Here is a 22,023-nt window from a genome sequence, read left to right on the forward strand (position 1 = left end):
AAAAAAGAAAGGGGGGGGGGGGTAAACAAAATAGAGACAAGATAATAGAAGTTGAGCCTACAACCAAGTACAAGACTTGGATGTAGCCTCGGGGGCTACTCCCATCGGGAGCGCTGGTCGCGCACCCAACGAAATATGAGAAAGAAGTGTCATCGTACATTTTCGAGTTATACATAACCCGTTATGTACTCCCATCGGGAGGCCAAGATACTATGTCATCATATGACTCGAATAAATATGCCATTCAAACAGCCGGAAAAGGCACTCGACAATATATTCTCAGATCGTGTCCGCCGCGGTAAAATCTCTGAATGCCATAATATTTTACGAAGGTAAGTTCCCGGGATCTGTCCTTTGTGGCGTGGTAACGCACCCGAATGTGCTCTACTACTTTATCTGTCTCAACAGACGCGGAGAAAAATCCTAACAGACGCGTTAGGTACTCGATAAAATTTAACTGGAATTCGGCATATGGTAAGATCTTAAGTAGTGCATGTTGAATTAAGCCAGTATCCCAAGGTCGAGTCCAGGGACTTAACCTTGAAGTAGGTTTTTGCGGGATTGCCACAAGAGCAGTTAACTGGTAACTGATCCGTCAAATGAACCAACCCCATCTACCGTTATCCCTGTACACGATATAAATACTTCGATCAAAATATTATAAATATTCGTAGAACTTATGGATTGTTTCTACAATGGAGATTTTACTCGACTCTACGATTCAAGCAAAAATCTCGGGGGCTACTGACATAGGCATCCCAGATGGGACTGGCGAATGAGGTACCCGGGGATAATCGAAGGCCCACGACCCGAAGTTTATGAAGCTCGGAAGCCCAATAGGCATCGATATGGAAAATAGAGATAGATTAGGAATAAAAGACTTGTATCAATACGGGAAGGACTCAAATAAGTCTCCCGGACTTTGTAACTGTATGATGCAAAAACCTCGGCTCCACCTCCTATATAAAGGGGAGTCGAGGGAGAAAGAGAGAATCGAATCATTGTCAACATACACCCTAGTTTTCATAGTTGAGCACCTTTTCGGCTGAAACCTTCGAGATCTACTTGCCCTCTACTTTCCGCGAAACCCTAGTCTACAACTTGTAGGCATTGATAAGTTAATACCTTGTCACACAGGGTGTGCAATTGCAGCGGACATTCTTTTGGTTTGACTGGTCGAATGGAAATGGTTCAGTTCGAGCTAGATTTCCTCGTCTCTTCAGTTGTTGAGACGAGCCTTTCACTACGGTTCAGGCTACCCGGGTAGGGGGGCGCTCCGAGTGAATGGCACATCCACTTCCGAAGGAAATTCAGCGTTACTAAGATAGTGGTGTGGGATAACATGTGTACAAAGATACATGCTCTCATCTACCCTGGAGGGTGAGGTGTCCTGGTCTATCGAGTCGCCTGGGATATACTCCTGTAGGTCTATCTACCTTAGTTTGTCGCATGGGGCGGTGGTCACTCACTTCAGGGAGCTGTGGCGGACTAGGGTACCACCCAAGATCCAAGTCTTCCTTTGGCAGCTCATCGGAGCAAGACTTCCGTCCAGCGATCAGGTGGAAAATTGGCATGGCCCAGCCAATGGGTTGTGTACTCTCTGCGGGGGAGTCGGAGCCTCGGAGGACTGTAACCATATTTTCTTCTCATGCATTATGGTAAGATTTATGTGGGCGGGAGTTAGGGAACTCCTTCACTAAAATTGGAACCCAGCTGGAGCTGGGGAATTCATTGCTTTGGCCCAAGAGATGACGGACCCTCTTCATAGATTAGCATGGTTTACCTTTGTGGCCCATTGCTGGGCCCTCTGGAACATTCACAATACGCTCATTATTGAAGGGAAAATGATTGGTAACCTTGCTGTATTTTGCGCATCTCATCACATATGCAGTGTTGAAGGATGTTGGTCAGACTGAGAAATCAGATGTTACTGCATAAAGCGGTGCGATAGGTCCGGAGGCTGCACGCGAGGACTAGAGCCTAAGTTTCCTTTTCATCTATATTCGCCCCGCTTCAGGGTAATTTGTACTTTGCTATGATCCGTGTGGTGTGCTAACTGGACGTTATCCTCTGTGAACCGATCCGGGGGTTATCTGACTTTGAGCTGATGTGTGTGTGTGTTGGTGTTGAGTTGTATCAGACTTTGTGGTTTGCTGATGTTTCTTGGTTTTAATAATTTAATTTAAAGATGGGCCAATAACTTATATTTAAAAAACATTTAAGTTTGAAAACTAAAGTACCAGCATAAATCTGTGTCAAACAAAACCACATACTAATAAAATTGTTCTTGGTCAATACATGGAAATAGTGGAAGTACTTGCAAGAACAACGTGGGGGAGTACTACGGTACTATTACAACAACGATATTACTTTCTCTTCGCCACTTTGCGTTGCAGTACATCCAAGGATTTTCCACCGGAAAGGGAGAGATGCCTGCCTAAGCCTAACGATACTTGTTCCAGGATTGGTGGGAAAGTGACCGACCGGCTTAAGTCAAGAAAGTTGGTTGCGTTTTGCTTGTCCTATCCTGACCATGCATGACAAACTGAAACCCGGCCGTGAATTAGTGTGCGCCATGTCTCCGGTTGCACCGTGCCGAATTAAGCTCCACGAAAATTCGGTTCGCCTGTACTATGTTGAGAAAAGGTGGTACCGAAATGCAGTTACGTACACATATAAGCATAACCTTTCTATATGTTGCACAGTGCCAAATTTGGTATTCCCTCAAAAAAAATTGGTAAAATAAAGAGGTAATTGCACTAGAGATACAATAAGTTGTCTCCCATGTGCATTTTCATACAACAACTTTCAAAGTGTGTTCTGGTGGTACAAAATGTTGTCCTTCATGTGCATGGTTCATACAATTCATAGAGGAGGCGACACGTGTCCTTGGTGACAAGGTATCAACTTGTCAATGCCTATGGATTATAGGCTAGGGTTTAGTTGGAAATAGAGGGTAAGTAGATCTCGAAGGTTTCAGCCGAAAAGTACTCGACGATTGTGAAAACTAGGGTTTGTAATAATGATTCGATTGCCTCTTCGTCCCTCGACTCCCCCTTTATATAGGAGGCGGAGCCGAGGGTTTCGTTTTGTACAAGTTACAGAGTCCGGGACGGTTTCTAACTCATCCCGCCAGATTTACAAATAACACTTCCTATTACAACTCTAACTTTCCTTAATATATCTTGAGTTCTCGCATCTTCTTATTCTTCGGGTATTGGGCCTTCAGTAAACCCCGGGTACTATCTTCGGCAGGCCCATTTGGGATGCCTATGTCAATAGCCCCCGAGATTTTGCTTGAATCGTAGAGTCAGGGAAAATCTCTACTGTTTATTTTTATTCGAGAGCTTTAACTTTTTTATATTTCTTCACATAAAATTCTATATTGTACAGGGATACTGGTAGTTGGGGCTAGTTCATCTGACGGATCAGGTACTAGTTAACTGCTCTAGTGGCAATCCGCAAAAACCTACTTCAAGACCACGTCCCTGGACATGATCTCGGGATACTGGTGTAAACTTCGACAGGTGCCGCTTAAGGTCTTACCATTCTGTCGAGTCCCAGTCAAATTTATCGAGTACCTAACGCGTCCGTTAGGATTTTTCTTCGTATCTGTTGATACGGATAAAAGTAGCAGAGCGCAGTCTTCGGCGATGCTACGCCCAGCAGAACGGATCTGGGGTCTTACCTTCGCAAATTTGCGGCATTCAGAAATTGATCGCAACTTTGGCGTTCTGAGAATATATTGTCGAGTGCTTTTCCGGCTGTTGGAATGGCACATTTTATCGAGTCAAATATGACTTATATTGCTCTCCCGATGGGAGTATATGTAGAGTTAATTAAAACTCGAAATATACTCTTTTGCTCTTCTATTTTTCTTTTTTAATTTCATCGGGCACGCGAACAGCGTTCCCGATGGGAGTAGCCCCCGAGGCTACAGCCAAGAACTTGTGCTTGGTTGTAGGCTTAACATTTTAGTCCACCTTGTCGCTATATTGTCATTATTTCCCGATATGATCTTCTTTTTATCTCTCGGGTGCGCGAACAGCGCTCCCGATGGGAGTAGCCCCCGAGGCTACAGCCAAGGACTTGTGCTTGGTTGTAGGCTCCCCCAATTTCTATATTGCCATACTCGAAATTTTACTTTTGTCGAAGTAGCCCCCGAGCATTTGGGCAAAAACTTGTATTTGACCAAAGGCTTCCGAAGTATTCAAATAACTTCTCCTGTCGCCAATCTTCTTTTATTTTTCTTGTCGGCACGCTTCCCTTATTCAAAATCACTTCATCTCTGTTAATAATCGGGATTTTTCTGCCTTGTGGGTCCATTGTTTCCACCACGTTGACACGTCGTGCAAGTGGGGGACACACGTCCTCCGCTTTTCCTGGCGCACGTACGGTAACGCCTATCTCAGTAAAAATACCTTTTTACCCTTTATCTAGAAGATATTTTTTCACCACACGATTTCTTCATCCAACGGTGCATTGCTTCGCCCGATTCTTATATAAACCTTTCTTCAACCTTCGTTCACTCCTTCGCTTGCGCCGCACATCTATTCCTCTTTGCAAAAACTTCCCCTGCGCCCAACTCTCTTTGATCTTCCGCACGCACGAACATTGCTTTTCCAGTGCCGTTGATGCCACCGCGCACGCGACTCACTCGCCACAGCACTCCAGAATCCAAGATGGCCGCTGAAGACCTTGAGTGGGAGAGATCTAAAATCTCCAACCAAGATGTCAACACGCTGAAGAGGCTTGGCCTGATGAAGAAAGAGGACGCCATCCGCTTTCCCAGCGAAGAAAGCTACCCAAACCCTCCAATGGAGTACCGGGTTAGTTTCGTTGATCACCTCATTCGCGGCCTTTCTGCCCCTATTCACGATTTCCTCCGCGGCCTTCTTTTCGTTTATGGGATTCAACTGCACCAGTTGACCCCCAATTCCATCCTCCATATTTCTATTTTTATCACGCTGTGCGAATGCTTCCTTGGAATCCCTCCTAACTGGGTTCTCTGGAAACGCATTTTCTGCCTCCGCCGCAATGGCTCCCACAATGCCACCTATAACATAGGCGGCGTTGTTATCTGTGTCCGAACTGACGTTGATTACTTCGACGTCAAATTTCCTGATTCTGTCCAAGGGTGGCGCAAAAGGTGGCTCTATATACACGAAGAAAGTGCCAATTCTGTGGAACACAACATAATCCCTTTCGATGGAAGTGCCAAAATTCAGCGCCGCCGCTCCTGGGATGCTGAAGCTTCCGAAGAAGAGAGAAAGGCGACAGAAGCACTTATGTCTCGTATTCATCAGCTTCAAAATACTCGAGGCAAAGAACTGTCTGGTATTCAAATCACTGCCTACTTCCTTAGGATTAGAGTGCAGCCTCTTCAGGCTCGCAAAAATCCCCTTTGGACGTATTCTGGTGAAAACGACGCCAATAGAATCTCCAGTGATCTTTCTGCAAAGGACTTGGAGAAGTTAATTCGAAGAGTTTCCCGCTTAGCCAAGAAGGATCCTATTCCCTCCTCTTGTCGCGTGGAACCATACAGCTCCGCCAATCCTCTCCCCGAGGTATTTTGTCTTCTCGAGTTTCTGTCTTGTTCCGAACTTTCCCTGCATCTCATTGTATTGATATCTCTCTAATTTTTCTTTTGTCGCTATTTTCTTGCAGAACCATTCTACTATGGCTTCCCTTCCTCCTCTTCCTGAGGATGGAGAAGTCGAAGAACAGGCTATCGTTGCCGAAGACACCCAAGGTTCTTCTATTCCTGAAAGTGAAGTCGCAGGTTCTCACAAATCTGCGGCTTCCCATGAAAAAGAAGTTGAATACGAAGCCGCCAGTCGACGCAATCCCTTCCTCCTGCTGTTTCCCCAAGGAACAAAAGGAAAAGGAATGATGCCGAGGATTCTGGCACTTCTAAGGCTGAAAAAGTTGTTCCTTCTCATCCGAAGGCAGCTTATGATCCTTATATTGAATCCCTCGTCAGCTCGTAAGTCACCTTTATTTCTCCCTTTTTCTGTACTCGAGGAGTTTATCTTGTCTTGCTTTTTATGCTGCCGATTTTTGATCAACAGTGATGACGAGGAAGAAGTACCAACTGTTGACGTGGCTCCTCGGACAAGCACGTCACATACTGTACTTGCCTCAGACACGCTAGTTGAAGGAGAAGAATCCTCGCCTCCTCAACAAAACGTCGTCACCACAACTCCGCCAGCAAGCCCCCTTGCTCCTTCACCAAAAAGGACAAGGATTGAAACAATTGTTGAACCTGTTCCTCAATTGGGCAGCTCGTCGACTCTGCTCTTAGATGATGTAAGTTTGTCGATATCTTTATTTCCTCTATTTTGCTTTTTCACGCCTTCACTATCTTTTTCATGCCGATGTTTCTCTTGCTGTGTTCTTCTTTAACAGCCTATGATCAAAGAGCTTCTCCGCATCGGATCCCAATTTATTGGGTATCGTGAGTATGCTAGCAGAGCCGAAGGTAATCAACTTTTATACCTGCCGTTTTTTCTTGACTTTTTGCTCCTGTTGCTTATCGCGATTTTTGATCTTTCTTTTTTTTTTTTATATCTCGACAGAGAAACTTGCAGAGGCCAATAAACGTGCCGACGCACTTGCTCAAAAACTTGAGCAGAGTGAGGCGGCTCGCAAGAAAGCCGAACTTGTTGCTAGCGAAGCCAAAGCCGAGGCTGATGAAGCCAAAGCAAAAGCTGCTAGTGTCGAGGAACTGCAGAAAAGACTTGAGGATGCTGCATCTGCCTTAAACGAGCACAAAGCTGCACAAGCTTCTCATGAACAGGGGATCCTCAAGCGCCTGAAATCACAAAGTCGACGCACTCACAGTAATATTATTGATCCCTTCTATTTTTATGAGAACCGCTGTTTCTTGTTGTTGACCAACGTTTTGTTTCCTTGGCAGACCAAACAAACCAAGATTTTGATCTGGAGAATCCTGTCGATGACCCTCTCCTTGACGCACTTTCCTATCTGGAGCTTCATGGGTCCGAAATTCGTGAAGGCGTGGCAAATGCTAATGCATGTTTGTCGGCGCTGTTCCCCTACTTCTTCCCGAAGAAAGAGGAGCCCCCGACTTTCCTTACCCTTGCCAAGATGTTCAATTCACCAGAAGACCTTGGACTGAAGATGCGCCAAGAAAATATGAAGATTGTCATCGAAGAATCTTGTTGCTCTGGGTTGCGACAGCCAACAGACTGTTGATTGGACAAAAGTTGGCGACACCGATCAGATAGAGCAATCAAGGTGGAGGTCCCTGATTAAGGCAGCCAAGCCCAACACGAAGAAAATCTTGGCTTATCTCGGGATCAAACCAGCTTCGACTCCTAGCTCATCAAGGCCGGAGGTCTAGTTGCATGCCTCTTTGTTTTTCTTTCTCTGTTTCTTTTGCTCTTGTCGCCAAAGTAGTTATTTGGCGACACGTACTTCGTTAGCTCCATTGTAACGCCTTTGTAATTATTCCGGAAGATTAATGAAGACTCTATTTTTTGCTTGTTGATTGATGTTGTCTTGTTTTATTATATTTCAGTTGGTATTTGATAACTATACTCCATCTTTCGCTCCTTCCAATGTTTCGCCTTCTTCCTCTTGCTTGAAGAGAACTCTTGCTGATGCCACACCTGTCGAAGATTCTTTGCCACGAGAATTGGATGAACTTCGGCAGTAACTTCAGTATGCAAAGAAGCAAACTCTTGTGATGATGGAAAAATCTCGTAAGTCATCTGAAGCCGAAAAAGTTGCACTTCAGCAAGCTCGCGAGGCCGTGGCTGCTAAGGAAATTGCTGCTTCCGAGGCTGAAAAGGCGACTACTCGAGAAAATTTCATGCTCGAGTTAATGAATGAAGCCAGTGCGGATATGTCGGGTATGCTTGTTTCATCCTCCGATATCTTTCGTCTTCATGCTATGTCTCTTAAAATTTTCTACTCCGTTGTTTCTAATAGGTTCCTTTGCTGATGCTGCTGCCGAGGAAGAGAGGGTAAATACTAGGACGAACCTCCTTGTTAACCTTTCCCTTGACCATGGTTCTTTGTTTTGGGCTACCCCGGAGAGGACCCGCCAGATTGTCAGATTTCAGGATCGCACCTCTCAAACTCGCGACTTCCTTGACTTCTGTACCAAGACCCTGTCTATGGTTTATAACTCCATGTTTCCTCGGAACGTTCAACCAAAAACTCTTCCCGAGTTAATGGAGAAATTTAAGGATGCCCATAAGATCCATGACTTTGTCAGAGCTCAACTGGTAGCTGGCGCCAGATTTGCCCTTATCATGCTTCAGATTTGCCACTCGAAACTTGACCTGACCCAAGTCGTTGCGAAAGTTCACGAGAAGGTAAAGCGCCGAAGAGTTGGTGTCGACCGCACGAAGGTTTCGCCTATAGCCGAAGAAATGATTGAAGACCTTCTTCGGATGGATGCCGACTTTTTTGCAGATGGTCATTATGCTGATTTTCTTGGCGCTGCTCCTGAAGAAAATAGAGTTACCCTTGATAATATATTGAATCATGACTGATTATTTTCCTTTGGTAAATAACTCTTCTTTGTAACCCATGATTGTGATTATATTGTGAAGCAATCATCAGATTTCTATATTTGTATAGCCCCCGAGTGTTTCGGTGGCTGTTTTCTGTATTTGTGTGTCGCGAGGTTTTGAACCAAGGCGTTTATTCAATATGTAGTTTTGCCGAGACTCAGCCTCCGGGCTTTTTGTTAAGTACTATTTTGTATCTTTATTGACTCGCGAGGTATTTTGATACCAAGGCGAAGTTTTTTCTTTTTTCGAGGAACTATATTGAAATTCGTCGGGTCGGAGACTTTTAAACGTGTCGATGAAGAAAAGTTATATTAACGCTATCTTTATTATATTGCAGCACCACGAGCCCGCCTCATTAAAAACCTTTCCCGGCCCCACTCGGTGCCCCGAAAAAGGAAAAGAGTGCGTCTGAAAACTCGTGGGCGTTTCAGTACATTGACGTTTTACAAGGACTATATTTCGACTCTAGGCGTAGAACCGCCTGAGTTGCGCCACGTTCCAAGGGTTTTGCTCCTCCACCCCTGTCTTCTTGTCCTTTATCCTGTATGCTCCTCCTCCGATTACTTCCGTGACAATGTAAGGGCCAAGCCATGGTGGCTCGAGTTTTTCATGACTTTTTTGCGTGAGCCGAAGAACTAGGTCTCCCACCTGAAAAGATCTTGGCCGTAAACGTCGACTGTGGTAATTCTTCAAGTCCTGTTGGTATTTGGTTACCCTTGATAGTACTTCGTCTCGAGCTTCATCGAGTGCGTCGACGTCGTCTTCCAATGCTATCTTGGAAGTTTCTTCATTATATTCTGTGACTCTGGGGGAGTCGTGCTCTATTTCTATTGGCAGTACTGCCTCTGCTCCATGGACCAGGAAAAACAGGGTCTCCTGTGTCGCCGTATTTGGTGTTGTTCGGATGCTCCACAACACACTTGGTAGTTCTTCTGGCCAGGTATGTCGAGCTTTTTCCAGTGGTCCTAACAGGCGTTTCTTGATGCCATTGCAGATGATGCCATTGGCTTTCTCGACTTGCCCATTGGTTTGAGGATGTGCAACTGACGCAAAGTGCAATTTGATACCCACTTCTTTGCAATAATCTTTGAATTCGTGGGATGTGAAATTACTTCCATTGTCTGTGACGATGCTGTGGGGCACTCCAAATCTAAAAACGAGGCATTTTATGAATTTTACTGCGGATGCTCCGTCTGGTGAATTTATCGGCTTCGCTTCTATCCACTTTGTAAATTTGTCGACAGCTACTAGCATGTACTCCTTTCCTCCTGGCCAGGATTTGTGTAACTTGCCCACCATATCAAGTCCCCATTGGGCAAAAGGCCACGACAATGGTATTGGTGTTAGTTCTGCTGCTGGAGAGTGAGGTTTTGCGGCGAACCTTTGACACGCGTCGCACGTTCTTACTATTTCCTTGGCGTCCTCGATTGCTGTCAACCAGTAGAATCCTGCCCAAAAAACCTTGGCTGCAATAGCTCGACTACTTGCGTGGTGGCCACATATTCCTTCGTGTACATCCTTCAGAATTATTCTTCCTTCTTCGGGTGTGACACACCTTTGCAGGACGCCTGAAATACTTCGTTTGTATAATTCTCCTTTGACCACCGTGAAAGCTTTGGAGCGTCGAATTACTCGCCTTGCCTCAACTGGATCGTCGGGTATTTCTTTCCTGAGGATGTATGATATGTACGTCTGCATCCATGGTATCTGTATCATCATGACCAGGTCCTGATCTTCTTCTTCTTCTTGCTCTTCCTTGGTAGCCCCCGAGGGTTTCTTCTCCTTCTTTTTTGATTTTGTCAATTTAGTAGATCTCTCTGTTATCTCTTCCCAAAATACACCCGGCGGAACTGCAAGGCATTGCGACCCGATGTTTGCAAGAACGTCAGCTTCGTCGTTGCTCAATCTACTAATGTCATTTACTTCGCATCCATCGAACAACTTCTCGAGCTCGTTGTACACTTCCTTGTATGCCATCATGCTATCATTGACTGCGTCACATTGGTTCATAACTTGCTGAGCCACCAATTGTGAGTCGCCGAAAATTTTTAGTCGAGTTGCACCGCAAGCTTTCGCCATCTTCATCCCGTGTATGAGAGCTTCATATTCTGCTTCATTATTGGATGCGTTAAGGAACGTCATCCGAAGGACGTATTTTAACTTGTCACCTTCAGGTGATATAAGTACTACTCCTGCGCCAGCTCCTTCAAGTCTCTTGGACCCATCAAAGTTCATGGTCCATGTTCTCGACAAGTCTGGGGGTCCTGTGTTTTGCAGCTCCATCCACTCTGCGATGAAGTCTGGCAGAACTTGCGACTTGATTGCTTTTCTTTTTTCATATGTGATGTCCCGAGGGGAAAGTTCGATTCCCCAAAGGGAGACACGACCCGTAGCTTCTGGATTGTTTAGTATATTTGACAAGGGAGCTTCATTGACCACTATGATCGGGTGTGCCGAAAAATAGTGGCGCAATTTTCGTGCCGTTGTGAACACTCCATATGCTAGCTTTTGGTACTGAGGGTACCTTTGTTTTGAGGGTGATAAAACTTCGCTAACGAAATATACTGGCCTCTGTACTCCATGGATTTTTCCTTCTTCTTCTCTTTCAACGACTAGCACCGTACTAACCACTTGAGGGGTAGCTGCAATATACAGCAGGAGAGGTTCCTTTTCCTTCGGCGCCACCAAAATTGGTGGTGTCGAAATTGTGCGCTTCAAATCCTCGAAAGCTCTGTCGGCCTCTTCGTTCCACTGGAATTTATCTCCTTGATTTATCAGAGCGTAAAATGGTAACGCTTTTTCTCCCAGCCTGGCGACGAATCTGCTCAAAGCTGTGACTTGCCCAGTTAGCTGCTGTATCTCTTTCAACTTTGTTGGCTTTCTCATTGTTACTATAGCTTGTATTTTGTCGGGATTTGCTTCAATCCCTCTTGCTGAAACTAAGAACCCCAGAAGTTCTCCTGCTGGGACGCCAAAAGAACACTTCGTCGGGTTCAGCTTGAGGCAGAATTTGTCGAGGTTGTCAAAAGTTTCCTTGAGATCCTCGATCAGCGTCGCCCCCTTTTTTGACGTTATGACGACATCATCGATATATACTTGCATGTTTTTCCCAATCTGTGTCGCCAAACACTTCTGCATCATCCTCTGATATGTTGCTCCCGCATTTTTTAGACCAAAGGGCATTGTTCTGTAGCAAAACACGCCGTATGGTGTAATAAACGCGGTCTTTACTTCATCTTCTTCTTTCAATCTGATCTGGTTATAACCAGAATATGCGTCCAGGAAGGAAAGACGTTCGCATCCAGCCGTGGAGTCGATAATTTGATCGATCCTCGGGAGGGGAAAGTGATCCTTTGGACAATGTTTATTGAGACACGTAAAGTCGACGCACATGCGAAGGACTGTCGTGTGTTTCTTCGGCACCATCACTGGGTTAGCTACCCATGTGGCTTCTGTGGATATCTCTTTGATAAAACCAGCATCCTTGAGTCGATTTATTTCTGATAACATGGATTTGCGGTTTGGTTCCGAAAAACGCCGCAAGGGTTGTTTGATTGGTCTCGCGAGAGGATCTAAGTTGAGGTGGTGCTCGGCAAGTTCCCTGGGTACTCCTGGCATGTCAGCTGGACACCATGCGAAGATTTTCCAGTGCTCACGGAGGAACTTGACGAGCGCGCTTTCCTATGCGATATCCATATTTGTTGCAATGGATGTCGTCTTTTTCGGGTCTGTCGGGTGAATCTGCACCTCCTTAGAATTTTTCTCGGTATTGAAAGTTGATTCTTTATTTGGCCTTCCAACATCTGGCAGCACGTCGTAGTCAGTCATACTTTTTGACGCCAAATACTCAGCTTGCATCCCGAAAGTTTCGATAGTCGATGAAAATCCTTGTCGCACTTATCGGCTAGGGCGAAGCTTCCTTTGACTGTGATTGGTCCCTTTGGTCCAGGCAATCTCCACAACAGGTATGTATAATGTGGCACCGCCATAAATCTAGCATATGCTGGTCGTCCCAACAAAGCTTGGTACTGCGACGGAAAATCCACGACTTCAAATTCCAGCCTCTCGATTCTATAATTCTCTCGAGTTCCAAACTGAACATCGAGATTGATCTTCCCCAATGGATAATTTGGCTTCTCCGGTGTGATACCGTGGAACCTTGTGTCTGTTGGCTTCAAGTTCGCTAAGGATATGTTCATCTTCCTCAATGTGTCTGCATACATGAGGTTTAAGCTGCTGCCGCCGTCTATGAACACTCGAGAGACATCAAATCCCGCAATAGCTTCTTTGGCGAGAATAAGTGCTGACTGCCACGGTCGAGGAACTTGTTGCGGATGATCTGCTATGGTGAAACCAATATCTTGCCCTGACCAATTAAGATACTCTACAGTTGGTGGAGGCATTTTTTCTGCCATAAACACCTGTCGTGAAATTACTTTTTGAGCTCTATTTGACGGCCTTGCCTTCTAAATCATCGACACCGCTCCGTGAGAGTTGGGATCAACATAAGGTGGTGGTGGTGGTGCTGCCGCTATTCTGAGCTGATGTCGATTGTCTTCTGTAATCGCGGGAGGAGGTGGTAAGTGAATCTCGCTCCTGGGTTCTCGAGGATTTCTCTCGTGCTTTGCCCGAGCGTTAGCGTGCTCTGCATACCCGAACATTGCCTCGGAAATTGCGACGGTCTTTCCGCAGTGTCTGACTGTCTTTTACCGTTCTTGTCAATGAAAAAGTGCATCTGGCACGGCCCATTCATCATGTCTTCAGGGGACATGAAAGGCCTTGGGAACCTAGGCCCGCTATTTTGCCTGTTGTTGCGAGAATCATCTCTGTTATCACCTCGTTGTTCACTGCTTCTCTGATAATCGTCTCTGTTGTTTCCTCCTGTGTTTGTCCGAAATCCTGCCGAAATTTGCCCTGGAGCGTCATAGTTCGGGTACTGCCGAGGAAATCGTCGCCTCGATTGATAGTTTCGACTACGGTCCTCCTCTGGGGACCTGTGCCGTTTGTTGTGGACGGCGTCTTCTCCATCTGCCCATTTGTTTGCTATCTCCATTAACGCGGATACTGTCTTTGGATTGGTCCTTCCCAAGTCCTCGACAAAATCTCCTCCCACGACTCTGCGACAAACGCATCTATTGCTCTTTCGTCGATATATTTTCTGCCGAGTTTTTAATGATATTCTACCTTTGGATGTACTTTCTCATTGGCTCATCTGGGCTTTTGTCGACATGCTCTCAATTCCTCTAACGACGCAGGTTTTTTGCACGTGGATCTGAAGTTCTTGACGAACACGTCCTCGAAACTTTCCCAGCTGTCGATAGATCCTGGAGTGAGTTTCTTTATCCAAGATCGTGCGGCTCCACTCAAATGCACTTGGATGCTTTGCATGGCTGTTGCCCTGGTTCCTCCTGTGAGCTTCACTGTCTCGAGATAATCAACTAGCCAATCCTCTGGATCTTGAAGGCCGTCGAACTTTTTGAAGTTATCGGGTAACTTGAATCCTGAGGGGACTCGAGTTTTTCGGACTCTCCTCGTGAAGCATGGCTAGCCGCACATATCTTCGTCGTTAAGCTCCGGAGATTGCCGATGATCCCTTCTGCTTTGCCGCGCTCTATCGACCCTTGCTTGTGCTGCCGTGTCTCTTGCTCCGCTTGGTCCTTCAGGTGCTGCCGCCGTTGCTGCTGCAGGTCGTGGACTATTTTGCCTTGCCGCTCCCTCGGGAGGCGTTGATACGAACGCTGTCCCCATAGCTCCAACTCCTGCTATCGCCATATTATATAGTGTTTCCCTTGGATCACCTGGAGGTGGTTTAGATGCGAGGATAAAAGCTTGTGTCGCCATATACCCAGCTTCTGGTGTCTTAGGGATAATGTTCCCTCTTGTATCTATTGACATAAAGGACATAACGAGGTTTTGAAACAATTGCTCTCTTTCAGCCTTCGGGTATGTGTTGTAACCTTGATCTTCCTCTGCTCCGAGCCTCCTGTGGCTATCACCCGAAGTTCTAGATTGTCGACTTAGATCTGCCCTTCTCCTCTTGGATGCGAAGCTGCCTCCTTTCTCTGTTTAACTCGGCTGTCTCTGCTTTTCCAATTCTCTGGCAGCTCGTGCTAGCCTATATTGATATGCTTGTAATTCCTCCGGTGTGGCCGTGGTAGCCATTGGTTACGTACCATTCATAGCTCTCGCGGCTCTGTCCCATCTTTGCTTGTGAAAGTTGAACTCTGTCTCGCGGCTCTGGTCCGACGTATTTGTTGCCCAGGCCTTGTCGCAGATTGGAGGGATCGACATATGGATTTCCCAGATCGTCGAAAGCCTCAGATGTTTCCTCTTGATCCTCAATGGCATAAATCTGATGATATTTTGTATTCAGATCTATGTTGGGTTTGGTGACATCGTCGTTGAGATTGATGAAGACCTTGCCCACTGTGATAGATTTGTCGATGAAGTCGTAACTGTCGACATCGCTTGAGCCATCGCTTTATATGAGTCCGCAGATGACTCAAACGACATGTCGTTGAAGATCATGGCGAGTTTCTCTCCTGTTCTGGTGCTGACGTAGCGTGTCGACGAAGTTTCTTCTTCTCCTGACTCGGTTGACGATGTATAGCTTGAAAAATCGGAATCGACCGCCGATGATCCCGACGAAATCGGAATTTCGACACGATACGATCCTTCCTTCTCGACGCGAAAGTGAAACTTTCCGAACGTCATCTCCATGGGCTTCGCCAGATACGCATATGCATCCAAACGGGAGGGTGGGTGAGGAACAAAATCGACAAGACCAGCAGCGATCTGTTTACCTCGATCCATTGTGTTGCTTGCGGTTGATGATGTCGAAGATCTTGAACGTGCCATCGAGATCAGATCCTTACGCCTCTAATTCCCACAGACGGCGCCAATTGACAAGGTATCAACTTGTCAATGCCTATGGATTATAGGCTAGGGTTTAGTTGGAAGTAGAGGGTAAGTAGATCTCGAAGGTTTCAGCCGAAAAGTACTCGACGATTGTGAAAACTAGGGTTTGTAATAATGATTCGATTGCCTCTTCGTCCCTCGACTCCCCCTTTATATAGGAGGCGGAGCCGAGGGTTTCGTTTTGTACAAGTTACAGAGTCCGGGACGGTTTCTAACTCATCCCGCCAGATTTACAAATAACACTTCCTATTACAACTCTAACTTTCCTTAATATATCTTGAGTTCTCGCATCTTCTTATTCTTCGGGTATTGGGCCTTCAGTAAACCCCGGGTACTATCTTCGGCAGGCCCATTTGGGATGCCTATGTCACTTGGTCAGGCGGGAATCGTTGGTTTTCGTAGAAACGCAGAGAAAACAGTTTAATTGCAAACGGGTCCTTCCTTTTTACGTAAGCTGCCTCTCTTGTACGCTGCCCTTTTACGAACCTGTCTTAGTAATAATTATTACACACTTTGTGGCTTGATTAAGGTATATATTGCAGTTGCGAATCTGTGTGTACAGTGTACTGTGAGAGCTAGGATCGACCGCAGCCCATATTTTGGGAAGGAACTGAGATTACCTCTATGCACCACCCCGGATGATCCATGAGACGTTAGAGCTATGAATGATGAATCTACAACCACTTCATTGACACAGCTGAAGCGGTGCCGTATGGAGACTGGCGAAATGCCTGAGAATGGCGCTATGCCGATTTTCTTACCTTGAATCCTTCCCATCTTCTTCCTCCCAAGGTCAGATCTCTCTTGCTTTCTCCCTTGCTCGCTCATCTCCCCCACGATCCACCCCCTCTCCATAGTTCAGTCTCCAGATTCTTGTGTTCTTTCCATACTCCAAAAATCCCCAAATCGTCTCTTTTTCTTGAGGAGCTCGTGGCCACCCTCTCTGTTTTCTTTTCTAGCTCCTTCTGCCCTTCAAATTCGTTGTTCCCCCAACTTGTTTTAGTCCACGATTCTGGCCACCACCAGTTCCTGCAGTCCCGATTTATCCTATCTGATACTCTTCAAGTTGATTCAGTTCTTTATCTCTCTCTTGTTAAGGATCGTGTCCATCCCTTGCTTTGCGTCAGCCACCACATCATCGATCCAGCTGAGATCCGCAGCAGGGAATCCGGTCTTGGTCTGTTGGGTGTGACAGTGCACTCCTGGAAGTAGTTCTGGCCTACCGGTGACCTGAGCTGTAGTCTGAGCGCTCCCCTGTTGTTCAAAGACATTTGGGAATACAAAAGCATAGAAAAGAGAAAAGGACTTTTGTTTGTTGGAAGACGTAGAGGAGCAAGTATGCGCGCCGTGTCGTGTATGTCGTGTAGGATGAAGAGCGACATATCCGACTTGGAGCAGGTGAAGCCGAATGCGGTGACGAAAGTCGCGAACCGATGATACCAGGCGGCGAGGTGCTTGCTTCAGCCCGTAGAGCGCCCGGTTGAGGCGGCACACATGACCGGGGCGGGCAGAGTCAACGAACCCGGTGGGCTGATGACAAAAGACCACCTGGCACTAGTAGAAATATGGCCTTTTGCACCGGTTGGTATTGGCCATATGCACCGGATGGACCGGTTCGCTTACGAACCGGTGCTAAAGGCCCCCCCTTTTGCACCGGTTCGCTTACCCTTTTGCACCGGTTCGCTTACGAACCGGTGCTAAAGGGGTCACCACGTGGCCGGCTGTGGGGCGCTCGGCGGGGGAGCTTTTGCACCGGTTCGTGTTACGAACCGGTGCAAAAGGGTCTGCCGCGGCAGAAAAACGTTTCAAAACACTGCCGCGGTAGAAAAACACTTTTTTCGAATTATTTTCTACTCCCTCTTTTTTTTCTTTTTTCGGAATTTCTAATATTTTAGTTATTTCACAAGTTTAGTCTCTAACTACCCTTATCTCTAGTCCAATTACTTACTCGTGCTCAAACTTCCCGCTCGGTCACCCATCCTCCCACTACTCTAGCACTAGCACGCTTAACTTCCAAGTTCCTTTCCATCCCGCATCCAAGTGCTTCGCGCGCATGTATGTGATAGTAGTATCATATCAATCCTATTAACATGTTGATCGATGTCATATTTCTTTATTGTTCGAATTTCAAATAATTATTTTAATAAACCAAAGTAATGTTGTAATAATAATCTTGAATAAATAAATAAACATTAACTTTATAATTTGTATTATTTTTAATTATTTTTAATTTTTTAATTTTTAATTTTTTTTGCCAAACCTAAAACCTAAAAATTTGAGAATCTTATAATTTGCTAAAAGTAATAGCAATCTTTATGCAGGATGCAATTATTAATTTTAATTTTTAAAAATAAAAAAATATAAAATCCTAAATTTCTGGAAAAAACTAAAATCTTCCTGCTTTCATATTTTCATTTGGAATTTTCAAAATCTAAAAATTAGCTAACCGGGTAAACCCCGGTGAATTCGGATGTAATTTTTTCCCACGATGATTTTGATATATTATACGTTTTTTTTCGACGTCGTATGCAAAAGTTAATGCGGTTTTACCATTTTTCAAACATTTTTTGCAATAAATGTGAAAATTCAAATTTGTTAATTTTCCCTAATAGTAGGTTGCATAACATACATGAATCTCAAAAGATTTTATTTTTTGAATAATCTATCATTTTCTTTTCTATTTTACAGTGTTAAAAAAGGCGATCCACGGGGGGGGGGGGGGGTGGAGGTGCGTGGGGAGCAGAAAAACCTTTTGCACCGGTTCGTGTTACGAACCGGTGCAAAAGGCTTTTGCACCGGTTCGTAACACGAACCGGTGCAAAAGGGTTGGCGGCCAACCGAACCGGTGCAAAAGGTCCCGCACGAACCGGTGCTAATGCCCCCTGGACGTGCAGACCGCACGAACCGGTGCTAATGACCCCTTTAGCACCGGTTCGTGCCAAATCCGGTGCAAAAGCACTTTCGAGGACAGGATAAAAGCCCTTGTTTCTACTAGTGTGGCGCGCCTGACAAAACGCATCGAGCAAGGTTCGCTGGCAAGCGGCCCGATGAAACGTCCGCACACGCGAGCGGACACTTTACGTGTCCGTGTAACGTCCGCAGAGACGAATCCGAGACACATATTTGGGTCTGGTTTGCGTCGCTCCGGATGACCCGGTCACGGGACATGATGCATTTCTCGAACACACTGGAAATCGCCGTGCCGGGAGATGTCATTTTTTGTTTACTCAGCTGAGGCCTGAGAGGGGAGAATGAATCCACTTTTTACACAACACGAAATCGTAAAAATCAAGCGTGCATGCGAGCAGCGGCGCGCCACCGGCGGCGCTCGTCGTCTCCGGCGTGGTCAAGTTGCATAAGGGCTGGGCTGCTTTTTTGTTTCTTATGTGGGCCTTTGTGTAATTGTCGTTGTACTTCTGTATTTGCCACCGCAAAAAAAAAAAAAAAAAAGCAGCAGCAGCGGACGAGTGAGGGAAAGGCAGTGTACCTAAAAGGGAGGCAGCGTACGTAAAAGGAAATGACCTGTTTGCAATTAAATTGTTTTCTTTGTGCTTCTGCAAAAACCAAAGATTCCCGTTCAACCATGGACATGTGTCGTCTCCTCTTTAACTTGTATGAACCATGCACATGAAAAACAACTTTTTGTACCATCAGAACACACTTTGAGAGTTATTGTATGAAAATGCACATGTGAGACAACTTGTTGTATCTCTAGTGACATTAGATTCATACGTGAAAAAACACAGTTAAGAGTAAATATATAGAGAACTAACATATGGTAATGGTTGAATGGTGAGGAGGGCAATGACAACCCAACACACAAAGTTCAAACCACATGTTGACACATCGGTGCCTCATAAAAGCGGAATATATTTTAGTGCGAGGCGAACTTCTGTGGCGAGTTCATCAATCTAAGACCCGCGGGATCAATATTTTGGACTCAGTCTCTCGGAGGCTCTCATAGGGATAGGTTGTGTGTGCGTTCATATGAATTGTATGTATGTATTTGTGAGCATCTACGTCTATACTGTGTTTCGCCAAAAATATATAGATTTAGTCGTCTAGATCATCTCCCACTATCATCAAAAGTGAGATACAACATGTTCTTCTTCTCCACTCCTTGAGGCTTGAACACCAAGAGCTTCCATATGTAAAACTTTCACTATTGTACAACAACAAACTTGGAACACAGAAGTAGGTATTTGGACAATCTCATAGAGGTGATGGAATCACGACATCAAGGAAACAAAATGGTAGACATGAACTTGATAACCTTGATGACAAGTTTCTTCCTAGGTTTCTTTCTCTTCCATTCTCACATGTAGGCTAAGCTAAAATTTCAATAAATTCTTCGACGTAGATGGATGTAAGGCTTAACATTCCCCTTCCTTATACGCGGACTATAAAGTGTAGGTACTCATACACATGTTTGGGCATAATTCGAATGATTGTGTACTCATACACATGTTTGGGCTGCCCAAAATATTTCAGCCTGCTTACCTCCTCATGACCCACATGAAAAAATGCTACACCAATTGATTGTCACACGAAACCGCCAGCCACACCGTTGTGATCTCCGGTATATTTTTCTCGGTTGGGGAAAAAATAATGTCCGGAACCGGTATTATAAGTTTTTGGAACTAGCAAAAATATCGGTCATAATACCATGTGAGATCTCAAAGAGATTTATAAATTCATTAAAAATTTATTGAAATATTTAAATTTAAATAAATTATATAATATCGGCATATTTCGTCCGGTATAAAGCTTTCTTGGTGGTAATCGGAATAACCGGTTTTTGTCGAGTTATCAAAATTACAGGCCAAGAAAATAAATCCTTCATAATCGTTTCCCCTAACTGCACCCTATGCCTGCAAAGCCTAACCTCTCCCTGATGTGTTGGCTTATTCTTGTGGTCTTGATTATTCCATCTCCCTCCATCTGATTTAATCTACATTTTAGAAAAATTCTAATACTATATTTTTTGTTTGAGAGTAGCTTACCACGTGTACCACACGATCTAATACTACATTTATTAGTACTCCCTTCTTGTCATAATATAACACACATTGGTTTACGCGAAAGTCAATCTCCACAAACTTTGACCAAGATTAGTGAGAAAAAAATGCATTACCCTATGCATATGATATTCAAGTATACTCCATGTTCAAATTTAACCATATTGATTTGATATTTTAGATGTTGATAATTTTTTTTGTATAAACTTGGTCAAAATTTGCATAATTTGACTTCGGAAAAATCTTATAGACACTACATATTGTCATAGAGGGAGTATTAAGATTGGTAAATAACCAATCTAAGCTAGAATTTAGATTAATATCGAATAAAAAATTAGCCTAGAATGTAGATGGAAACAGAATGAAGGGGGTACGTGTCAACGGCGTCATCTCGTAAACCTAACCCATACACCCACATGGTTCTGAGCTGAAATGTATATTTGCCAAGAAAAAACGAAAAGCACACGCTGCTTCTGGCTGAAAAAAACAACATAAAAGGAGCAAGTTGCTTGCAGTTGCAAAGCATCCAGTGTGGGTAGCTAGCTTGTTTTGGTCGTGGCGTGTTGGACCTAGCCCTCGCTGGAGAGACGCGTGGAGACAAACATGTCACGCGACGCCACGAGCCGGGTCGTGCACAAGAACCAACCTGTGATTCAAGCGAGGTGGAGAATTTGTCAAACAAACTAAAATTGAGGCATATAGTGAATAATTACATAAATATTTTATGGAACAAATCCTAAAATATTTATGGAGACCTAAGACTATATGCATGAATGGTCTCGTAAGAATCTATCTTAAGTTAATTTTTATAATTTATATGGATTGCCGCAAATTTATCTATTAGAATCAGTTCAATTCTAAATCTGCATGCATGTATTAAATAAGGTCTTAAAATTACAAGAGAATTCGTTGGAAATATATATTTGTACAAAAATATATTGTAAGCGATTGTGCAAGTTTAATATTCTTTGTTTGAACGAAATTATGCAAGTTTAGTAGAAAAAAATCAAATGAATGTTGTTTACTTTAGGATCATGGTTTTTTATTTCCTCTGTTGAGATGACACTTGTACATACACATCGGTGCTGACGTCCCTACTAGATGTATGTTAGCTGAAGTTGCCATCATTGGAGGTGTCCAACTAGGGTTCTTCGCGCGCCTTTTTTCATTAGGCAGAGAACTAACATAATTCCACTAATGTTAGGGCACGTCGGAAGTGTCAATATACACCATTGAGGGGTTTAACCAATGCCCCTTCTAGTAGTGGTTGTATCGATTAGATGAACCCAAAAATTTGGAGGCCTTGTGGTCTTGAGTCTGGACTCCATGTCGTGTCGGGGCCTCACCGTCACGTCCCCCACTAGATGGATACACTTTACTCGTAGATTATCATGTGTTTTAACGGTTTCTGTTTCTGCGTCGTTATGACCCGGTCCTATTCTTCCTCTTCCTCAGTATCAACGTATTGGTGTGCATCGACATATGACATTACTGTTTTAGTCGTTTCGTTGTTCGACGTCGGTGACGTCGATGGTGAAGTA

General features: G+C 44.7%; 1 protein-coding gene across 1 annotated transcript; it reads left to right on the forward strand.

Annotated features, from left to right (window-relative positions):
• The first annotated feature begins 5,842 nt into the window (after window positions 1-5,842).
• On the forward strand, window positions 5,843-7,218 carry LOC127349327 (uncharacterized). Its single transcript, XM_071818389.1, has 4 exons — window positions 5,843-6,309; window positions 6,409-6,481; window positions 6,579-6,842; window positions 6,920-7,218. Exons 1-4 carry the CDS (start codon window positions 5,890-5,892, stop codon window positions 7,216-7,218), a joined length of 1,056 nt encoding a protein of 351 aa, XP_071674490.1. The 5' UTR covers window positions 5,843-5,889.
• The last annotated feature ends 14,805 nt before the right edge of the window (window positions 7,219-22,023 follow it).

The sequence above is a fragment of the Lolium perenne genome, chromosome 4, assembly GCF_019359855.2.
Source record: "Lolium perenne isolate Kyuss_39 chromosome 4, Kyuss_2.0, whole genome shotgun sequence".
NCBI classification, from domain to species: Eukaryota; Viridiplantae; Streptophyta; class Magnoliopsida; order Poales; family Poaceae; genus Lolium; species Lolium perenne.